This window comes from Sarcophilus harrisii, chromosome 1, assembly GCF_902635505.1.
Source record: "Sarcophilus harrisii chromosome 1, mSarHar1.11, whole genome shotgun sequence".
Lineage (NCBI taxonomy): Eukaryota > Metazoa > Chordata > Mammalia > Dasyuromorphia > Dasyuridae > Sarcophilus > Sarcophilus harrisii.
This window is the reverse complement of record NC_045426.1, coordinates 54,250,007-54,270,637: the sequence shown is the minus strand read 5'-3', so window position 1 is coordinate 54,270,637 and position 20,631 is coordinate 54,250,007. Positions and strand designations below refer to the sequence as shown.

General features: G+C 37.5%; 1 protein-coding gene across 1 annotated transcript in view; it reads left to right on the top strand.

The window, feature by feature from the left end:
* The window catches only part of FGD5 (FYVE, RhoGEF and PH domain containing 5), a 178,475-nt gene extending 163,535 nt beyond the window's left edge, over positions 1-14,940 (top strand). Inside the window, exons 14-21 of the mRNA XM_003762464.4 lie at positions 2,519-2,598; positions 5,049-5,148; positions 5,638-5,775; positions 6,549-6,678; positions 6,957-7,087; positions 8,901-9,029; positions 12,720-12,868; positions 13,407-14,940. Coding sequence (XP_003762512.2) covers positions 2,519-2,598; positions 5,049-5,148; positions 5,638-5,775; positions 6,549-6,678; positions 6,957-7,087; positions 8,901-9,029; positions 12,720-12,868; positions 13,407-13,443 — 894 coding nt within the window. The 3' untranslated portion in view covers positions 13,444-14,940. The remainder of the gene's footprint in view (positions 1-2,518; positions 2,599-5,048; positions 5,149-5,637; positions 5,776-6,548; positions 6,679-6,956; positions 7,088-8,900; positions 9,030-12,719; positions 12,869-13,406) is intronic.
* Positions 14,941-20,631: the final 5,691 nt, after the last annotated feature.

The following is a 20,631-nucleotide window of genomic DNA, read 5'->3' as shown; positions in this document are numbered from 1 at the left end:
AAATAGTGAAGATAAGATCTGGTCCTACAATCGGGCACAATATAAGAGAGCCTAGGATCTTGTGTTTAATTGTTTAAAAACCCTTCCCAATCTGGTTGTCCAAGCAAAATGACCTAATTGTGGATCCATGAACTCTCTATCCTATCTCCTGCATCCACATTTTTGCTTAATTATACCCCTGGAATATACTTTTTTCTTATCTTTGCCTCCTAGAATCCCTGCCTCTTCCTTCAAGAACTAGCTTATGTATAACATCCTATAAAAGCCTTTCCTGGTACTCCTAGCTGTTGGTATACTTCACCTAAAATACAGACAGAGACCGAAAGATACAGAAAAAGAGGGAGACAAAGAAAGAGAGAGAAATGGGAGGAAAGACAAAGACAGAGAGACAGAAGAAGAGACAGAGACAGAGAGCTCCTACTAAATCTATTTACATATTTTATCTTCCAATAGAATGTAAGTCCCTTGAGGGCTCCTTGGGCTATTTTTCATTTTACTTTTGTTTCCCCAGTATGTAACATACAGCTTAATAAGTGCATACACACGTAATAAGTGGTTGTTGAATTACTGGAGTATGGGGACTACCTCAGATACTTAACTAGTTTTATGAATTTGGGCAAGCACTGCCTACCTCAGTTTCCTCATCCGATAGGATGATAAAAGCACTTACCTTTCAGGGTTGTTGTGAAAATCAAATGAGATATTGGTAAAGAGCTTTGCAAACCTTAAAGTGCTATATAAATGCTAGCTATCATTATCATCCTCATCATCATTAATTAAGGGCAAAAAATAGAGAGATTAGTATGGGCTAGGGTCATCAAGGAAGGCTTCTTGGAAGGCATGATCCTGATCTGGGAAATGTGAAATATTTGCATAAGTGGAGGAGAGAGGAGTGGGCACTCTGGGTCCACTTATTGATGTGAAGAAACTATGAAAGTAAAAATGAGCAGGGAGTAATGGAGAAAAGTGGAGGGTGCAAGTCTGGCAAATAGATCTGAAAAGGTAGATTGTGTAAAGCCTTGAAATGTCAGACTGAGGACTGGACTTTATCCCGCATGTACATGAAGTCCTTGAGCAGGGGAATGATACAATGAAAATAGTATTCTAGGGAGATTAATCCAGGAGTGAAGAGAGATAGAATGCTGGCCTAGAGATCTATTAGGATACTTTCGTCTCCTCAGTATGAGGTGATGAAGGCCTATTGGTAGGATTGTGATGAGAACTTGGGAATTAAAAAACATTCAGGGAAAGATAACCCTACCTTGGTGGTTAAATAGAATGGGTGGAGTGAGGAATGAGCGTAATGTTGGTTCTAGTCAGTTTAGCTAACAACAGCTAAGTGTGTATTATGTCCAAGTCATTCTGCTAAGAGCCTGAGGTTTAAAAAAAAAGAAAGGAAAGTGAGGGGAGGAGAGAAAGGAAAAAAAAGGAAGGAAGGAAGGAAGGAAGGAAGGAAGGAAGGAAGGAAGGAAGGAAGGAAGGAAGGAAGGAAGGAAGGAAGGAAGGAAGGAAGGAAGGAAGGAAGGAAGGAAGGAAGGAAGGAAGGAAGGAAGGAAGGAAGGAAAGAAAGAAAGAAAGAAAGAAAGAAAGAAAGAAAGAAAGAAAGAAAGAAAGAAAGAAAGAAAGAAAGAAAGAAAGAAAGAAAGAAAGAAAGAAAGAAAGAAAAGAAAAGAAAAGAAAAAATTCCTGCCCACATGCAACTTATATTCCCTTGAAAGAATGGGTCAGGATGTGCTCAAGGAAACAAATACAAAATAGACTCACAGAAATACTAATTGAAAGGAGAAAATGCTAGTAACTGGGCGATCAGTCTAGGTAGCAGTTGAGCTATTTACGGAAAGATAGTAAGAAGGTGCCAGGTCCCCAGTGGGGCTGATTTTGAGTTACAAGCCCAGCAGGTCTTTCTTTTTTGAGAATTTCTAAACTTGTGCTGGAATAGGTGGAGTGTGCTTGGCAATAGCCTTAGGTGGAAGTTTGCTTCCCTCTAGAGAATTTTCTGGGAGCTAAGGATTAGTTCTAGTTGGACACTCCTTGGAAAAGTAGACTCAGGGAAGCTTGGACCAGAAAGCCCCATAGTGGGTGGAGCCATTTAAATTTTGCCAAAGGCTTGGAGGAAGGGGAGCAGCCAAATGATACAAGGCACCACAGATGACTTTTGGAAAGGGAAGGGAGAGAAAGTTATCATCCACACATTCTCCTTTCTCCCTATCGAATGGCCAACCTAAACACAGAATTTGTCAAATTGGAGGCTTGGAAGTTTCTTCCAGGGACCTTGAAGATACTCAAGGAGTTTTACAGATGAGGAAACATGCCCCAAAGAGATTAGGTGACTTATTCAATGTCATACAGCTTACTAAAGGGCCAGGATCCTAAAACTAACTGTGGGACTGGGTTTAAAAGTCTTAAGTCTCCAGAGGGATGCTTGGGAATGAACACCCAGAGAAGAGGCTGAGGATAGTCGGTTGTCCCCAAGGTGCATCCAACACCAGCCTTTACATTAGAGCTTTTGGTTTTCCAGGTCAGCCGCCCTGTGATGGAAAAAGTCCCGTATGCACTGAAGATAGAGTCATCTGAGTCCTGCTTGATGCTGTCTGCAAGGTATGGGAGAGTGAAAAGGTCTAGGAAATGTAAACATTTCCGAAAATGTTGAAGCCATGGGGAAAAAACATTCTTTATTAAGCAGTTAATTAAAAAATAATTCTAATCCAATTCCCAAATCTTCCAACTTTGTTCAGATGTTCTGAGCTAAGATCTCACTCTGGAGGCCTTCGAAGGCCCCTTGTTACTGAGGACATAAAGTCTTTTTAGAAGCCAACAGCAATTAAGGGCAAACAGCATCCTAATCCTTGTACTATAATGAAACAGGAAGCGACTGCCATCTAGTGGACAAGGAAAGACCTCCATCCTTTCATGATGGAACCATCTTATACTGAGCCATCTTCCTAGGAGAAGGTCACACACAGGTGGAAATTGAGTCCAAACTTGTAATGATTGCTTCCAAAACTTGTATTTGGGAGAGCAGTATGAGTCCACCAGGAAACCAGTCTGGGAAAGTTCAAATATGAAAACTGCGAAGTCAGAAGGCAGTTTGTTTATGGGGTCCTCCCACCTCCTCTGGCAACAGTCCTTTGCTCTTATCCTTCCTCCTCCCCGCTCCTCCCCTCTGTGCCCTTTTCCTGATGGACAATCAGTCATCCAGCACTTATTAAATGACTATTATATGCCAGATCCTGTGCCAATCCCAGAGCATAAAAAGAAAGATGAAAAGCCCTTGATTTCAAGGATTCACAGCACAATGGGGCGGACCAATATACTGACAACTATATAAAAACAAAATATACACAGGATAAATTGGAGAAAACCAACAGAGATAAGGTCCTCACCTTGAGGGACAATCAGAAAAGGCTTCTTGTAGAAGGTAGAATTTTAGCTGGGTTTTGAAAGAAGCCAAGAAGTGAAAATGAAGAGGGAGAGAGAGAATTCTAGGAAATATGAAAATTCAAGAAATGGTAAGACAGAATGTCTTGTTTGAGGAATAGTAAGGGAAGTGTCACAAGATGTATGAAGACTGGAAAAATTGGAGATGACCAGGTTATAGAGGTCTTTTTAACACAAGACAGAGAATTCTATATTTTACCTGGAAGATAACAGGGAGCCACTGGAGTTCATAGAATAGGACAGGGTCACCTTGTGCTTTAGAAAAATGAGTTTAGGGGCAGCTAGGTGGCACAGTGGATACAGCACCAGCCCTGAAGTCAGGAGGGCTTGAGTTCAAATTTGACCTCAGACATTTAACACTTCCTGGCTTTGTGACCCTGGGCAAGTCACTTAACCCAATTGCCTCAGGAAAAAAAAGAGTTTGATAGCTAAGTGACAGATGTGATTTCATTTATTTCAAGCTTCATTAGTGTCCCATTCTTGGTGACCCCATTTGGGATTTCCTTGGCAGAGATACTGGAGAGGTTTGCCATCCAGGTTCACACATTGATGTCTGGAATCAGATCTGAACTCAGGAAGATGAGTGTTCCTGACTCCAGGATCGGCCCTTTATTTGCTGAACCATCTAGCTGCCCTGGGTAGCTAAGTGACAGATGGATTGAAATGGAGAGAGAGACTTGAGGCAGAAAGACCAACCAGAAGGATAGAAGGATATTGCATTAGTCTAAATCTGAAGGGATGAAGGTCCATACTAATGTCAGAGGAAAAGAAACATGAAGGAGAGATGTTTCCAAGGTAAATTCTACAAGAATTAGCAGCAGATTGAATGGAAGGAAGGCTGTGAAAGAGAGTAGCTGAGATTGACATCTAGGTTTCAAACCTTAGTGATTGAGAAGATGATTTTATTCTCAATAGTATTAGAGAGGTTGAAAAGAAAGGAGACTTTAGGGGAAAGGTTTAATGATTTCAGTTTTGGACATGTTGAGTTTAATATATGTATAGGCCATCTTTGAGATCACTAATAGGCAGTTAGAAATGCAATTATGGAGGTTAGTTCTAGATAAGTAGATCTGAGAATCATCAGCATAGAGATGATAATTGAATCCATGGGAGCTGATGCTCTCTGGAGGCTCATCCCTATTAAGATGTTACTTCAAAATGGCTTGTTATATTTTCCTTTGTAAAGTCAGAAGCAGTAATTTCCTTGAAGATCCTAGAAGATTTATCCCGTACCCAAAAAAATCATGATAGATAATACCCAAGGCCTCAGTTTTCTGTTGCTGAATTAAATTATCTCTGGTCTCATCCAGCTATAAATGCAATGATACCCTATAAATGAAGCTTTAATGGTGAAATTGCAGGTACCATGAAAGTCGTGAGAATTATTTTTTAGAGATAGGCCCAGGACCCCTCAAATATCACAATGGAAACAGCCAAGTACTCTACCTTTGTTGCTTTTTTTTAAAGTCACTTCCTTAAGAGTGACTCACTCAGGATCACAGGGCGAGAGGAAGTGGGACTCAGCTAGGACCCCTGGCTGAGCCTCAGGAACACAGCTGTTACTGCCGGAACTAACAGCTCCTCCTTTCCCCCTCTGTTTGTGTCCACAGCTCATGCTCTGAGCGGGATGAATGGTACAGCTGCCTCAGCAGAGCCCTGCCAGAGGACTACAAAATACACACCCTAGCTGCCTTCCATAACAGCGTTGAGGTGAGCAGAGAGCCCAGCAGCCCAGGATGCTGGCACAGGAGAGTGGCCTCAGACCAGAAGATTATGATGGCCTGCGGTCTTCTTGGCAGGACCTTTCTTAGGAAGGATAATGAGGCGGCACTGGAGGGTACCAGGACTGCTGCTGAATCCCCCACTCTATACATGATCTAACTGTGTGCCTTTAATCAAATCCCTTCCCCACCATAGACCACAGTTTCTTCCTCTGCAGAATGAACGGGCTGAATTAGAACATTTGTAAGGTCTGATTCTATAAGGTGTAGATCCCAGGATGCATCATAGCAGGGACCAGAGGGCCAAAGGAAGCACAATAAAGATCCAGGAAGTTCTCAGTTAGCAGCTCAGAAGCAAGTATAAAGCAAAGACTTTGAGATCTGCATGGTGGGTGGGGAGAAGGAAAGGGAATGAGGCAAATGGGGACCCTGGCTCTGAGAATGGGGCATTCTTCTTACTCTCTGTCTCCTGCTATAGATTCGAGAAAGGCTGGGCATCTCTCTGGGTGAAAGGCCTCCTACCTTGGTGCCTGTGTCCCACGTAATGATGTGTATGAACTGTGGCTGTGACTTCTCCCTTACCCTGAGACGCCATCACTGTCATGCTTGTGGAAAGGTAGGTTAGGCTTGGCCCTGACATCGTGATGGGAAGACAAGGGTCTGTAAGTAGTCTAAGGAGGCAGCCACTCAGTCTGAGTGAGGGAAACCCTGACGGTATCCACTCAGCCACAGAGCCAGAAACTTCTACATGATCAGAGAGGAAGGGGACTGAGAAAGAGGGGAACGACTGGGATTACCAGAGAGGGAGTGGCGCACTGGATCTTCCCCAAACTGTAATCGTGAGTCAATAAGATGAGGTTTCCATGGTATGGATTTAAGTATGGATGGAGACAGAGAAAGATTTAGAATTTGAGGGCCTGTTCTGATTACTTGGTCTGGAACCTTTACTGCTTATTTAATCATGGGAAATTTACTTTCTCTGTCTCTGAATGTGTAATTTCTGCACAAACATATATATGTATATATATATATATATATATACACACACACATACAAACACATACATAAACACATATATTTCTTTGCACTCATTTCTCCATGTTCAAAATGAATGACTTGTACAACCCAAAGACAAGGTTCTAAACCCCTCTGGCCATCCAGTGAAGCCCAAGGACTCCTCAAAATACTATTCTAAAATGCATAGAGTAAAATACAGAGAACTCCGAAGAAAATCAAATATTTTAAAATACAGTTATTTAAATACTATTTAAAAAAAAAAAAACAAGTTTATAGATTCCAGATTGGTAACCCCTGATCTAAATGATCTCTAAGGTCCTTCCTAGCTTTATAGTCCTATGATGCTGACGCTCTCATCTTATGTTATTGCAGATCGTTTGTCGAAACTGTTCAAGAAATAAATATCCTCTGAAGTACCTCAAGGACCGACTGGCCAAAGTCTGTGATGGCTGCTATGCGGAACTGAAGAAAAGGGGGGGAGATATCCCAGTGTTGTTGAAAGGTAAGAGAGGTGATACATGAAACCTAGTCAGAAGCCAAAGGAAACATTGGGAAGAATTGTGTGGTAGCTATTAGCATTAGAAAAAGTCAAAGTGCTGCTCTCCTTCACCTAGACACCCTATTCATTCTTCTCATTCGGAGAATTAATGCTTGCTTTTTTTTTTTTTCTTTTTTTTTCCCCCTTTTTCCTCCTTTTTTTTTTTTTTTTTTTTTTTTTTTTTTTTTTTTTTTTTTTTTTTTTCATTCTTTTTTTTTTTTTTTTTTTTTTTTAAATTACAGAGCGGCCAGTGAGCATGAGCTTCCCCATGTCATCATCCAGGTTTTCCAGTGGTGCTTTCTCTTCTGTCTTCCACAGCATTAATCCCTCAGCCTTCAAGAAACAAAAGAAAATCCCTTCAGCTCTTACAGAGGTATAGTCAAGACTGTCTAGCAAAAGTCATCGCCAAGGAGATCTATATCCGTACACTGATAAAAACAAATGTTGTTGGTCTTTCGATGCTGACATATTTATCATTTGTTCTCATGCCAACTGTTGTAAGATAGCACGGAAGGAAGTATCAGACAGACCAAAAATAATCCAGATATTATTGCGCTTGGTCAACCCTGATTCCTTAGCCCTTTCCCTAACTCATTTTGCAATATACTTTTTTGACTGAAACTGAAAAGACTTGATTCTGGAAGGGAAAAAAGACTTCCAGGGTGAAGAGATCCTGGAAAGAGGTTGTAAAGTCTCCTTATCTGTAATGCAAATTTAGTTTTTCAGATTGAATTAAAGTACAACAACAGCAACATCCTGGGGTGAGGAAATGGATGAGATAAGACAAAGGCAGCCTTTGCAAAAGACTGTGATCTCCTATGACATTCTGTTTTGCCTTTCTCTTTTCTACTTCTTCTTTCTTTCCTACCTATAGCTTATACCTTCCGAAAGGTCCAGAGGCTAAACTTCCCTGAAAGCCGTTATTAGTGCAAAAGAAATTGGTAACCCCAGGATTAGTACATTTTGGGGAATCCCTTTTAGTAACACAATTTTCTAACCCAAAGAATCATTAGGACTACTCTGAATCTAACCCAGATCATAAATTATGATAACTTGGTGTCCCATATCAGAAAATTGCTCAAAATAGCTCATGCTGATGGCCTGGGAAAGTCAAGTATTCCACTTCTCTTTACTATTTTGGGCAACATTTCTGCAAGGTCCTTCACAAGACATCTGTCTTGATTTTCATATAGAAGGATCTGTCAGGAAGAATTGGGAAGTGGAATGGATTAGTGGTGTTAATATATAGTTATTAATAGACCTTTACTGGTCCTGGTGTTATCCACCTTCAGAAAAACATAGGACAAGTATAGTATAACCTTACATAAATGTATATGTGTATAATAATAGATATTTATGTATATATATGTTTACATATGTGTGTATATATATATATGTATATTTCCACATTTAATTATAGCTTTCTGAGGGGGAGAGGGAAAAATTAAAGTAAAAAGTACACAGCAGAGAACAAAAGAAAACTTACAAGGAAGAAAAGATGGAAACCTCTAAACACAAAGTGTAGTATTTATTATATAGAATTGCTTGAAATGGAAATTCATTGTCTCTTATGTTAGGCCGCGTACATGTCAATTTTTTTCTTTTTCTGTTGTTTTCATTTTCTTTTTTTTTTTTTTTCATTTTCTACTTTGTGTTTAAGTTTTTAAAAATATTTTTAAAAGAGTAAAAATAAAATAAACTTAACTGAATAAATACTCCCATGAAAGTCTTAGCTAAGAGGTCATAAAACTCCTATTTAGTTCCTATTTAGACAGTATACATATGGTTTCTTTTGAAGGATAGAAAATATGAATATACATATGTAAATTACAGCAGCTGTCCAGATTTATTCTCTAGGGTGGAAGAAAAGTTCTTGAATAGGACCACAAGGAGGCAGCATATTTATGAAAAAAGATCTCTGTTGCCCTGTCTGGATTTCCTTAATGCAATTCTCTAGCATTCTGTGCTTTGAGTTGTTCAGCTCCTTATTTTGTAGAATCTGATTTTTTTTTTTTAATGGATTCTTGGTCCTTATTCAGAGTATCTGATTTCAAGCCGTTCTTTTGTATTACTTTTCCTCCCTGAATTTGGGCCACATGTATTCCTTCTTCACACTGTTATATCCTGAATGGGAACTATGTCCCCAGCCAGTGAGCAGCCTTGCTTCTGTGCTTTCGCCCTACCAGGTGGCTGCCTCCGGAGAGGGTTCTGCGATCAGCGGCTATCTCAGCAGGCGTAAGAAAGGCAAGCGGCACTGGAAGACACTTTGGTTTGTCATCAAGGGCAAAGTCCTCTACACCTATATGGCCAGTGAGGTACTGAGACGCACATTTCATACCCCTTCTCTCCTCTCAATTTAAGCCCACTCCATGAAGTACAAATTTGAGAGCAACCGTACAGCCCACTGTCCAAGGGGACTTGTTCAATGAATCAATCCCAAAGTGCCTGTTATGTGCCAGGGACTGGCCCAGGCACTAAGGCTACAAACAGAAAAGAATCTTTAGCCCAAAAGCATCCATTCCACCGGTCACCGTGGGGCATATTGGTCTATGATGAAAGCCTTCCTTTCACAGAGCCCGCAGTTCGAATTTAACTTCAGACACTTGACACTTACTAGCTGTGTGATCCTGGGCAAGTCATTTAAATCCAATTAACTTGCCAAAAAATTTAAAACTAAATGATACTAGCACCATTTAGGGTCAGCAACAAAAATAAACTACCACCGATAACAATCACTCTTCAAACAAAATGGTACCATTTCTTTTGAGGAAGCAAACAATGAATTGTGTTGCCTCTGTCCATTCAAATTTTTCTTACCAGCACTGATCACTATCTTAAGCAGGAAGGGAAAAGTGATAGAAGAAATGGTAGATGGATCTTAAATCCTTCCCTCATAGATCAATGACCTTAGGATAGCAAAGAACAAAGGCTGTTTGCAATGTAACTCTGCAGGGGCATGAATTCATGTTCCCACAGCTCAGTTTCTTTAAGTCTGATCTCTGTTGCATGATGCTAACTGATGATACCTTTGTAAACCTCTACTCATACAATGATGAAATATATCAACTGAGCATATTAAATTCCATACCAGCTTTAAAAGGTGTTTTGTGAGAGAACAGCTGTGAAAACTTTCAAGGCTGGGGCGAAGGCTGTTAATTAGCATATCATTCCTATTCCTTATCATAAACCCAGACTCTCACAATGTACTTTTTGCTAATGTTGGCAATCCCCTTACTCAGTTCAAACCAACTAAACGAGTCAAGCATTGAGATGTCGGCACTTAGGGGACATACACACCATAAATAAAGGAAATAAGACTGCTGGTATCATCCTTCTCCTTTATTCTCTAGTCTCCACCAAAATACTAGTTGTTTTGACCATAGGAGAAAAAGCTAGGGGAAATGTCCTTGCTTTCTCCACTCTGCTCTCTAGGGAAGAGGGTTCTCCTAAATCAGCTAGATTGAACAATTTGGATAGATGAACAGAGGACTTCAGGCTGCCAGGCTAGCATCTGGTGCCTCTCAAAACCAATAGATCCACTTTGAAAAATGTACTTGCTAATTGCATTCTGACAGACTGTTGGGTAGATTCCTTTCCACAGAGTACAACTCTCAGGAGACAGTTTGCTGTTCTTCCCACATGTGGCCTTTAAGCAACCATTATACTTAATTAAAATTAGGAATTTTCCATCCTAAAGTCAGTGGCCTATGTAGTCTATACTTCTTGCATTCTCTCTTAAAACTATGTTTAAAAAATAAATAAATGCAGCATTGGAGGAAAGATCCAGGTAACCTGGATTTCCTACCCTTCCACTCCAAAAAGTCTCAGGCCCAAATGAAACAGCTGAACTTAAGGAAATGTGCCACATATAGGGCCATGCACTAGAAAAACTGGGCTCATGTGTTTAATAGAAATAATCACTTTTATATTTGGAATCTTTTTTCTCCAGAAAAAATAATAAGAACCCCTCCACAGACAAGGAGAAAGCATACAATATTATATATAAGTTCTGGGCCCACTTACCCATGGGAAGTCTGAATCTTCACAAATAATTAACCCTGATAATAGCTTAAAAACCGAGGTGAGGGCATTAGAGGACATTGGAAAGGGGGCAGGGAATAGAAACAAAGTCACTGAGGAAAGAATTCAGAAAAGGCAATTGCTGTGTTAGTGAGCTGTCCAATCCTGTGTAGGCTTCCCAGGTCCGTACTTATCCAGAATTGTAGATATAGGATATTTGGGATTTTCATCATCTTTCTTATATAGAGTAAACATTTTTACTGCTATCATCTTGAGAGGACTGAGGATACCTACCAGACCTGTTTAACCATCAGCCTGTCGTCCATTCAATTTTATTAAGAAGGGATTATTGAGTCCCAGTGTTTGGGAGTGATTTGGTCAGGTGCTTGAGGTACAAGAGGCCCTGAGCTTATAAAGGGAGCCAATAAATCTGCAATAAGCAATGGAAGTTATTCAGAAAGCGTTAAAGACAGAGCTGAGATCCTTTCTTATCCCTACTGTAGGGAGTTAAATCTATAGCCTGGAATAGAGCAATTCCCTGCTCCCACTCCTCTAGCTTCAGAAATCAAAGCCAAAGTCTCCCTTGGAAGGCCTCATGCTGCCATATTTTAGGCCATGTGGTTGACAGTCTGTGCTTCTATCTCTTTCTCTCCAGGGTATCATTAGGATGTACAGGGTTAATCCCTCTCTTTAAATCTCCAAAGTTAAAGCCTCCCTTTTATAGATCCAGTCCAAGGAGGGTGGGATGACTCAGTAGCTCAAGCAGCAATAATCTGAGATAATCAAATAATGCCTCACCCTCAAACTGAGACTTAGTCACTCATCCTTAATGAGACGGATACCCAAGTCCAGGAGATACCCCTAACCTCTTCACAATGAAATTAATAGATATATCCACACTCTCCATAGGGAAATGTGACCCCAAACAGAGGCTTACCTCCTTATAATTTCATCAAGTTGATCAGGCTCCCCTGATCAATCTGCTACAAATATAGCTATAAAAAGAAAAATAATCTCATCTTGGAAATTAGGGGGGAAAAATCAAGTCAATAAAAGCAGCCTGAGTGATACCAGTTAAAAAGATACTGGCTCACGAATATGCCTCCAGTTAAGATGAATATATATATGGATTCAAAGTCATTTATTTTCCTGAAATAAAATATTCTACTGACCAGAATCACTTTCAGTTTCCAATTAAAAAAAAAAAAAAAAAAAAAAAAAAAAAAAAAAAAAAGCTTTCCACCCTTGAACTTTTACATGAAAATGAAGGCATGATGTCCCCTCATTGTATGTCTGTAATGTGATTGTTTTCATATGGTTTTTGAGTTAAACAAACCAGAAATTCACTTACATTTCAATAGCAGCAAAAACTGAAGGCAGAATGGCAGTTTTAAAAGTTCCACAACACTCCTATCTTTCTCTCACAAGAATGATGAGTCTTATGAATATGTCAGATAGGAGGCAATGAGGATAGGTACATCACAGGTACCAGACTTCTGTAAAAAATAGAAACTCATCTTAATTATTGTTGCCTTAGCCTCTTATCTTGATATTTGTATTCTAAAGCTAGTCCCATTTTCTCCTTCTATGCCTGTATTATACAAAGCACATGCTAACACAAATCAATAAACATTTACTGTCTATTATACATGAGAAGATCTGAGTCCAAATTCTGAGTGTGTATTACTTTTATGACCTTGGGCAAGTAAATCATAACTTCCCTGGCCCTCAGTTTTCTCATTTGCAAAATGGACTACATGGCCTTTAAATTCCCTTCTAGCTCTAAATCTATAATCTGGTGTGCAAAGCTGTGTGATGAACAAACTGTGCAGGATTTACAAAAATGAATAAAAAATGGTTGCCATCCTATTATATGATAACAGAATGACATAGTCTGATTCTTCACCAGAAATAAACCAGTGATAACATGTATGTGATGTATATTTGAAGAAAGGTATCCAACATTATTTTCCCTTTTTTCTTAGGATAAAGTAGCTACAGAGAGCATACCTTTGCTGGGTTTCACTATCGCCCCAGAAGAAGGAAACCGAGAATTAGGTCTCGTTTTTCATCTTTACCACAAGCAAACTCTGTTTTACAGCTTCAAAGCAGAGGATATCAATTCAGCACAAAGGTACTAAGAACTAACTGGTCTACAATCAAATATTCTTCTACTCCCTCCTCCAGTTCCCCAAAAGTAAAAGGACTCATTCATTATTCCTTGAGTTACTGCCTTGTACCTGCCTAACAGCTGGCAGCACAACTGACCTGAATTTTGTTGCTTTGTCATCATGTTCCTGTCTTTATAATCAATTTACTAGGAGATTATAAAACAAGAAAAATTAAGACATCCTTTGTCTTTTAGTATTCCTTTTATGCTTTTAATACTGTACTTTTTAGGTGGAAGGAAAGCATTTTGAATTCTGGGTCAGAAAACTTGGGTTTAAGACCCAATTTTTCCTGATAAATATTTATGTGATCTCAGACAAATCATTTTACCTCTCTTAGGCTCATCTTCCTCATCTGTGAAATGGGAATAATAATCCCTGCCCTGCCTACTTTGAGTCTGTATATACAGCTCACTCTATACACATAATGGGAAATGTGAATATGAAGGATCAAATTGTTATTCTCTATCAAGTAAAATGTGCTTTTGCTTCTCTATTTTACAGATGGGTTGAAGCCATGAAAGAAGCAACTGTATTATAGCAGTTATCATTCAAATGGACTTGGACTAGAGACTCTTACATTTATATAGGTCCCCAAAAGACCCTTCTTCAAGAAGCTCTATATGGTGTATTTCAATTCATCTGGACATACACACTGGATTGGAAAAGCGGGTCTTCTCTTTTTTTTTTTTTTTTTTTTTTGCTTCAACCCCCTTTGATATACAATTTCAAAATTGAAAATTTTAATATAAGTAATATTTATGGCCCCCCTCCTTTCATCTTCACATGTTTGGCCTTTGCTCTGATTTCCTTCCTTGTCCATTAGGAAGCTGGTATAATAACATAAGGGAATGGAATGCAACTTGATAAAGAGAATTGTTAAATAAGTCAGATACATGAGCAGTACTGGATAGTTAATAGAAAATGAGGCTTTTTAAAAGTTTTACTTATTGTGAAATACTATAACTCTTAATTTGGTGGATTTGGGTGCCTCAGTGAAGTAAAAAAAAAAAAAAAAAACAATGCAGAAATAGCCAATCTCATTTAAAGCACTTTATTGTTTTACTTAATTGCAGTCTATATCAGGTTTGGTTTTTTTTTCCACGTAATTTACTTAAGTAAATAACAGATAGAGTCCTGTGGACTAATTTGCCACCAGTACTATTCCAAGTACTAGCATAAAATTGTATCCTGCATATGAGTAATCATTCTCCTTTACAATGGGGAAAACAAATGTATGTCGCACCCCATGATACAGTAGAATATCTGTACTTCAGTGGCAAGGGTTGGGATATTTTCTCTCTTCCCATTTATAAGTATTACATAAATAATGGAATAATTTATTGAGAGATTCCTTCCTTCCCACTGAAGCACTTAAAAATGCACTAATCCTGAAAACTTAAATGTTAGCTAATATCGCCTTCCCTGAAGATCGCATGGGAGGCCCCAAGAATCAAAGGGACCTTTTAATTTATTGTATGCCTTCCTATGATTTAAATCTGATGCCACTCTCATTGTTAGTATTGTATTTAATAGAACCTATACTTATATTAGAAATTTATTAAGGCCTACTGTGTTTAAAGAGAGAGAGAAAAGAACAAATGTAATAGGTTAATTCATTTTCTTAGCAAATGGTTCTAGACATTTGGAATGAGTCTAAAGGACTTGTTAGAAGGTTGCTTGGTGGAAGATGCTTCTGAATTCCTGGGGCTAAAATTATTTTGTGCTGACTTCTATTGATCATTAGGTTTTCCCGGTTTTACACATACATGTGTATGTATCAGATTGGGCTGAGGGTGGGAGGGGCAGAGGGAGGGATTCATGTTATTCTTATTGCAATTAAAAAAAAAACAATCTAGCATCATTTACTGATAAGCTATCCAAAAACCCAAAAGACATTTATGTATAAACCTTTGTATAAAGTACCATTTCAAAGAGTTAGCCACATTCAACGTTTTCAGGGGAAAATTTCCATTCTAAATGCATTTCTTTCTTTAAATGTTTGCATTAAAAGTTGAATTATTGATTCAAAAGATAACTGATTAGACATGCTTGTTATTTTCTCTTTGGAAGTCATTAGTCATCAAGTTTGTTTAGAATATGTCTTTAGTGAAGCCTTTAAACCAAACCACAATTTAGAAATGAGACAGCTATCCTTTCCACAACTTCCATTCTAGTAAGCTGCTGAATATGACAAAAAGAAGCTGTCCAACATAAGAAACTTTCTATTTTCCTAATTTACTATTTTTGTTCTCTGTCCATTACACTAGATTTTATTCCCTTCTAAAGGCAATGTGACATGCTGGATAGACATCAGAATATTGATGATCAAGGCTTTAGTCCTATCTCTGACTTTTGATTGAGTAACCCCATTCACTCTTAAATGTCCCTGATAACTCTCAGTCACCTACTTAAATTGGTAGGGGGATATTTCCTGAAATCAGTCTGTATCAAAATGAATAAACCAAAGCAAATTATTTTTGGTCTTTTTCATACATAACAGATATTTTATTTTTAATTTTAATTTTCATTAATTTGATTGCTTTAAGAAAATAATATCCAAGTACTAATGCTGAATATAATTTCATTACTAAGCAAATGGTAAAGTGGATATAGCATTGGGCTTTAGAGTCAAGAACACCTGAGTTCAAATCCAGCATCAGACCCCGGGCAAATCACTTAACCTCACTATAAAATGAGAATAATGATAACACCTACTTCCCAGAATTATTGTAAAGATAAAATTAATTATTTTAAGGTTCTTTGCATATCTTAAAGTGATATATAAATGCTAGATATTATAATTATTATTATTCGCTGGCAGGGGTCAGCTGAGACCTGTCTTAGCTTTGAGTGCCTGTCAGTCCTTTAGACTTAGGTTTATGCTATTGCTATTCTATTCTATTAGGTCTTCATATAATCACTTAAATTTTCCAATAGTACTTTTCTGCTGCCTGATCTAATTTCTTACACTTGTCCCAACACTTTGTTCATTATTCATTACAGTAGATGTGAAACATTAATGGCATCTGTTTTTCTGAACCAGCCTTATAGAAACTCTTGAATGGCTGCAAACTTAATTGCATTTTTTATTACTCATTTAATCTAAGAATTTGAGAACTGGAAGGGACCTCTCTGGTTCTCTAGTTCAAGCCATGTGCAAAAGGAATCTCCATTAGAACATATCTGAAAAGGAGCCATCTAGCCTTTTCTCGCAGACTTCAAAGGGTGGGGAGCCCACTCCCTTTCAAGACAACCCATTTCACTCTATTCCTTAGGAAGTTTTCCCTACTTGACATTAAGCCCAAATTGATCTACTCAAAACTTCCATCTACTGTTCCTGGTTCTGCTCTTTAGAACCAAACAAGACAAATGTATTTAATTCTTCCTCCCCTTAATGGTCCTTCAGATTCTTGAAGACATTCTCAAGTCCCTCCTCAACATCCTCTAGCATAAATATACCAAGTGCTTTACAATCTATGGGACCATACATCTAGAAGTGGGAGGAAATTCAAAGACCATTGGTCCAATTCTTTCATTTAGCAGATGAAGAAAATTCTGAAGAAAATCAAGTCATTTCTTCAAGATTGTAAGCTTCAGGAGACAGATCCTTCTGACTCCAAAGTTAGTATTCCTTCCATTTTAGCAAGCTGTCTCCCCTTATATTTCAGTAGCCTCCATTTCCTCTTTTATTAAATTTGGATAATTCAGCCTCACAGTGAGACGACTGATATGGAAATACTCTGAAATCTATCAAGTACTATACACAAAAAGTAAAGGATCACAAAATGACTGAATTTCAAAGGGTTCTCATATCCATTTTCTCATTTATTCTCATTCAATGGATAATATAAAAAAATCTCCCTTTTGTATTTTAGAACCAGAGAAAAGATAATATCCATAGATAAATGTAACAGGCTAAACAGGAAAACAGCAAGAAAGAAACAATTTAGGCTTAAGTCCTTTCAAATCCTTAGATCTTTTTCCCACACAAAAGATCTGTTTTGTTTTTAATTAATATTCTATGAGCATATTCCAAATAATCTGTAGGCACACTTCTGCCAGTCCTTCATAGGAATGCATAGCAAGGATCAAGCACAATAGAGTCACAGGACTTGAGTTCAAATTCCACTATGTTTCTGTGTTACCTTGAATGAATCATTTACTTTTCTGGGCCTCCTTAGATTAAACAAAAAGATTAGATTATAGATGATCTCTGTGACTTTTGACATCTTATAGAAAAGGCAAAAATCCTCAAAGTAAATTTTGACTGGTGCCCGCTTCCATTAATTACTAAATACCCAGTGATTTCATTTTTAATATAACACGCCCTTCAACTTAGAACTTTGCATCTTTCCACAACAAACAAACCTGAATTCACCTTGACTAAAAGGAATAATTCTAAGTGGAATACAATATTTAAACTGCTAATTATGACTAATGCAAACTGCCCTATAGTCAATAAATCAACCATATTTAAAACTACTGTTAGAAGCAGGCATTAAGTACCAATGATACAAGAGGGTTTTCCATATCCAAAGACCCCAAATTAGTGGAATATAGATTGTTTCTCCATTGGCTATACATTTGCCACAGTTCTAACTAACTTTCGGCTTAAAAAACACATAGCAAATACCGGGATCAAATGGGATCATATTTATATATATATATATATATAAAGAATTTTGCAAACCCTAAAGCACCATACAAATGTTTTCTGTTATTATTACTAGCGTCAAATCATGCCCTGAACATAAATAAATTACCCTTTCCATTAAAATCAATGAATGCATGAAAATATACCCATATCGATACTCATTAGGATAAAGTGCTAACAAAAAAAGTATAAACTTAAAATCATCTACAAAAGAAATTAAGCCCATGAACCTGGTTTCTGATTGCTAGACTAACGTAGCATTAACCATATATTGATCGTTAGAAAAAGGTGTAGGTTAACATTAAAGTATAAAAATAATATATTCTAAATGAGAATAAAATTAAAATTCTTAACTTTCTGATCATCACCTTTATCACAAATGCTTACCTTGAAGTCAAAAGAGATCCGAGGGACAGTTCGGGCAAGAAACAGGTCTCCTTGACTCTTGGTATAACATTCCTTCCAATGCACCATGATCTTATAAATTAAAATCTGGAATACTAAGAGTATTTTAGGTTTTTCATCTTATCCTTGATTTATAACTAATATTCTTAACAAGTCATCTGGGTCCATATCTACCCAGTTGTTTGTATGCTGATAATATTCTTATTCAACAAATAATTCTGCATCTGTGAGTAATGACCAATAGCAGGCTGTGGTATAAAGCTGAGTTTGCTGATGAGTTACTAAGTTGGATGATGCCAGAATGGAGTGCACTCCAACAGCTATTGAGCTCTGTTTCCTAATGCTCTGCTGTGAAATTTTTAAGCATCCTTTCCATATTTTTCTTGCTTATCAGAGTATGTGGAAAAGGTAACTTGAACAAGTTGAGCTTTAAAAACTTATTATCAAACATATTGATCAGCTATTCCCAAAACCATACTAACTTCAACTATGTAACAGCTTCTTAGTTGCTATGAAATAGGCAATAACTTTAAGGGCTACTATGAAAAATCTTCTGACACCTACCTCATAACTACACAGTAGGAACCTACCCCCATCAAAAAAAAAAAAAAAAAAGTGTTTCTTCTGTATTCAAAGGCTAATTTTCATTTCAACCACTATGCAAAATTTGTTTTATCCTAAGTTGGGGAAGTACAAGATATGCTAAAAGAAACTAGGTTTTGTATTTTATTTTCCAAAATCAATAAATGCTTCAATAAATGTCATATAGGTCAGTCAATATTCACAAAAGCAATCCAATATTTACTTTGCATAAATGGAACTATCACACAATTGCATCTTCTTCCTATCAGATAAAAGATGACAATTGTCTCAACTGTCTCTGTGAAGATGCTTGGATTTTTTAAAAAGTGAAAGTCAAAATGCTTTTTATTCAAGCTTTAGAGCTACACAATATTTAGTTCAAAAACCCAAGTATGAGGACTTTTTGACACAACAGTTTCATTGCAAACAGTTTTTTCACCCTCTCATCTCACATATGTTCAGACTAAATAAATTTGAATCACCACAGCTACTTTGTGAACAATGATGATGAAATGAAAAAGCACAAATATGGTTTCTGATTACATTCCTTCCTCTCAAACACTTTAATAATCTGCATCTTTTTTTTTTCAATGAAAAGGCAAGAGAATGATTCAGCAACCAAAGACTCTGCTTAACTTTTATTTCATTCTCTATGTCAGACCATAGGAGTCTATTTTCAGTGAAATACCAACTGTAAATTCTTACTACTTAAATGGACAATGTATTGGTCCTAAACTTTATAATTTTAAAAATGTCATTTTAAAGTTCTTTTTAAAGTAGAAGATGTGAAAAAATTAAATGGAGGATTTGGGGAGAGGGGGGAAATTATATTTTCAAAAGGGTCATAATTGGTTATACAAAGCCATTTGCTAGAAAATTCCAAAAATGCATCATCCATAGGAATTATTTTATTCTACAACTTTATTATTCATGGTTAACTTTTGGGTGACTAGTATTAACAAAAAGAATTAGAGAAACTACTGTATTGCTTTTCTTAACTATAATCTCTCTTAATTCCTTAATTCTTATAATTAACTAAAACAAAAATCTAGCCACAAGATACTAAATGTCACGAGAATCAATTATGAAATGAGTATCAAATATGGATTTTGTGGTGATTAGCTCAGGTCAGACATGAATAAGTGACACTACCCATGTCTCTTTAGTAAAATGAAGGGTCAGACCAGAACAGCCACTACTATCAGGGCCCCCGTGGGTGATCATTCTGGTGAAGCCCATGAACTCCCTTCTTAGAATAATGCTTTCAAATGCATAAAATAAAATGTAAAGAATGCCTATTATAGTTAAATAATTACCAAAATGGTTTTAAAAACAAGTTTCCAGAGCCCAGGTTAAGAACCTCAGGGTTAGGTGCTCTCTAAAACTCCTTCTGGCTTTAAATCCTATAATCTTACTTAAGATTAACAAAACAAACAAACAAAAAAAGACAAGCACAAAATTTGGGAAGGGGACCCTTGTTTATAGACCACTGGTCAGTTTAAAAAAGAAATGGTATTTTCAATAGTTCAACAAATCATCAACTGTAGCTAAAAGCTAATATAAATTAAGGCTGAACCATACAGCCTCAGTCCTGGAGTTAGGAAAACCTGAGTTCAACTGCAGTCTCAGACACTTAGGAGACACTCTGGACAAGTCACTTAATTGCCATATGCTTCAGTTTGCTCAGCTGTAAGGGGAAAAAAAGATCCTAACATCTAAATATCTTCCAAGGCTTTTGTGAGGATCCAAGGAGATCTTTGTAAAGAGCTTTAGCACACAGTAAGTACTTAATAGATGCTTCTTCACTCTTTCCCTTCCTCCTAGGAGCCAAAATGAGAGAGGTAGTAGTTTTGTTGGACACAACCCAATTGTCTTCAGTTTGGAATGTCGGATGTTAGGAAGAATATTAACAAGTGGTAGCACATTCAGGAGGGTGGTCCTGATAGCAAAGGGGCTCCATCAAACTCCAGAAGGATGTGTTGGAGGACCTGGGGATAGTTTACCCTGGAAAGCCTGGGGGTGACAGGAGAGATGGGACTTAATTGTGCCTGGTCCTAAAAGGCAGAAGCAAGACCACCGGGTAGG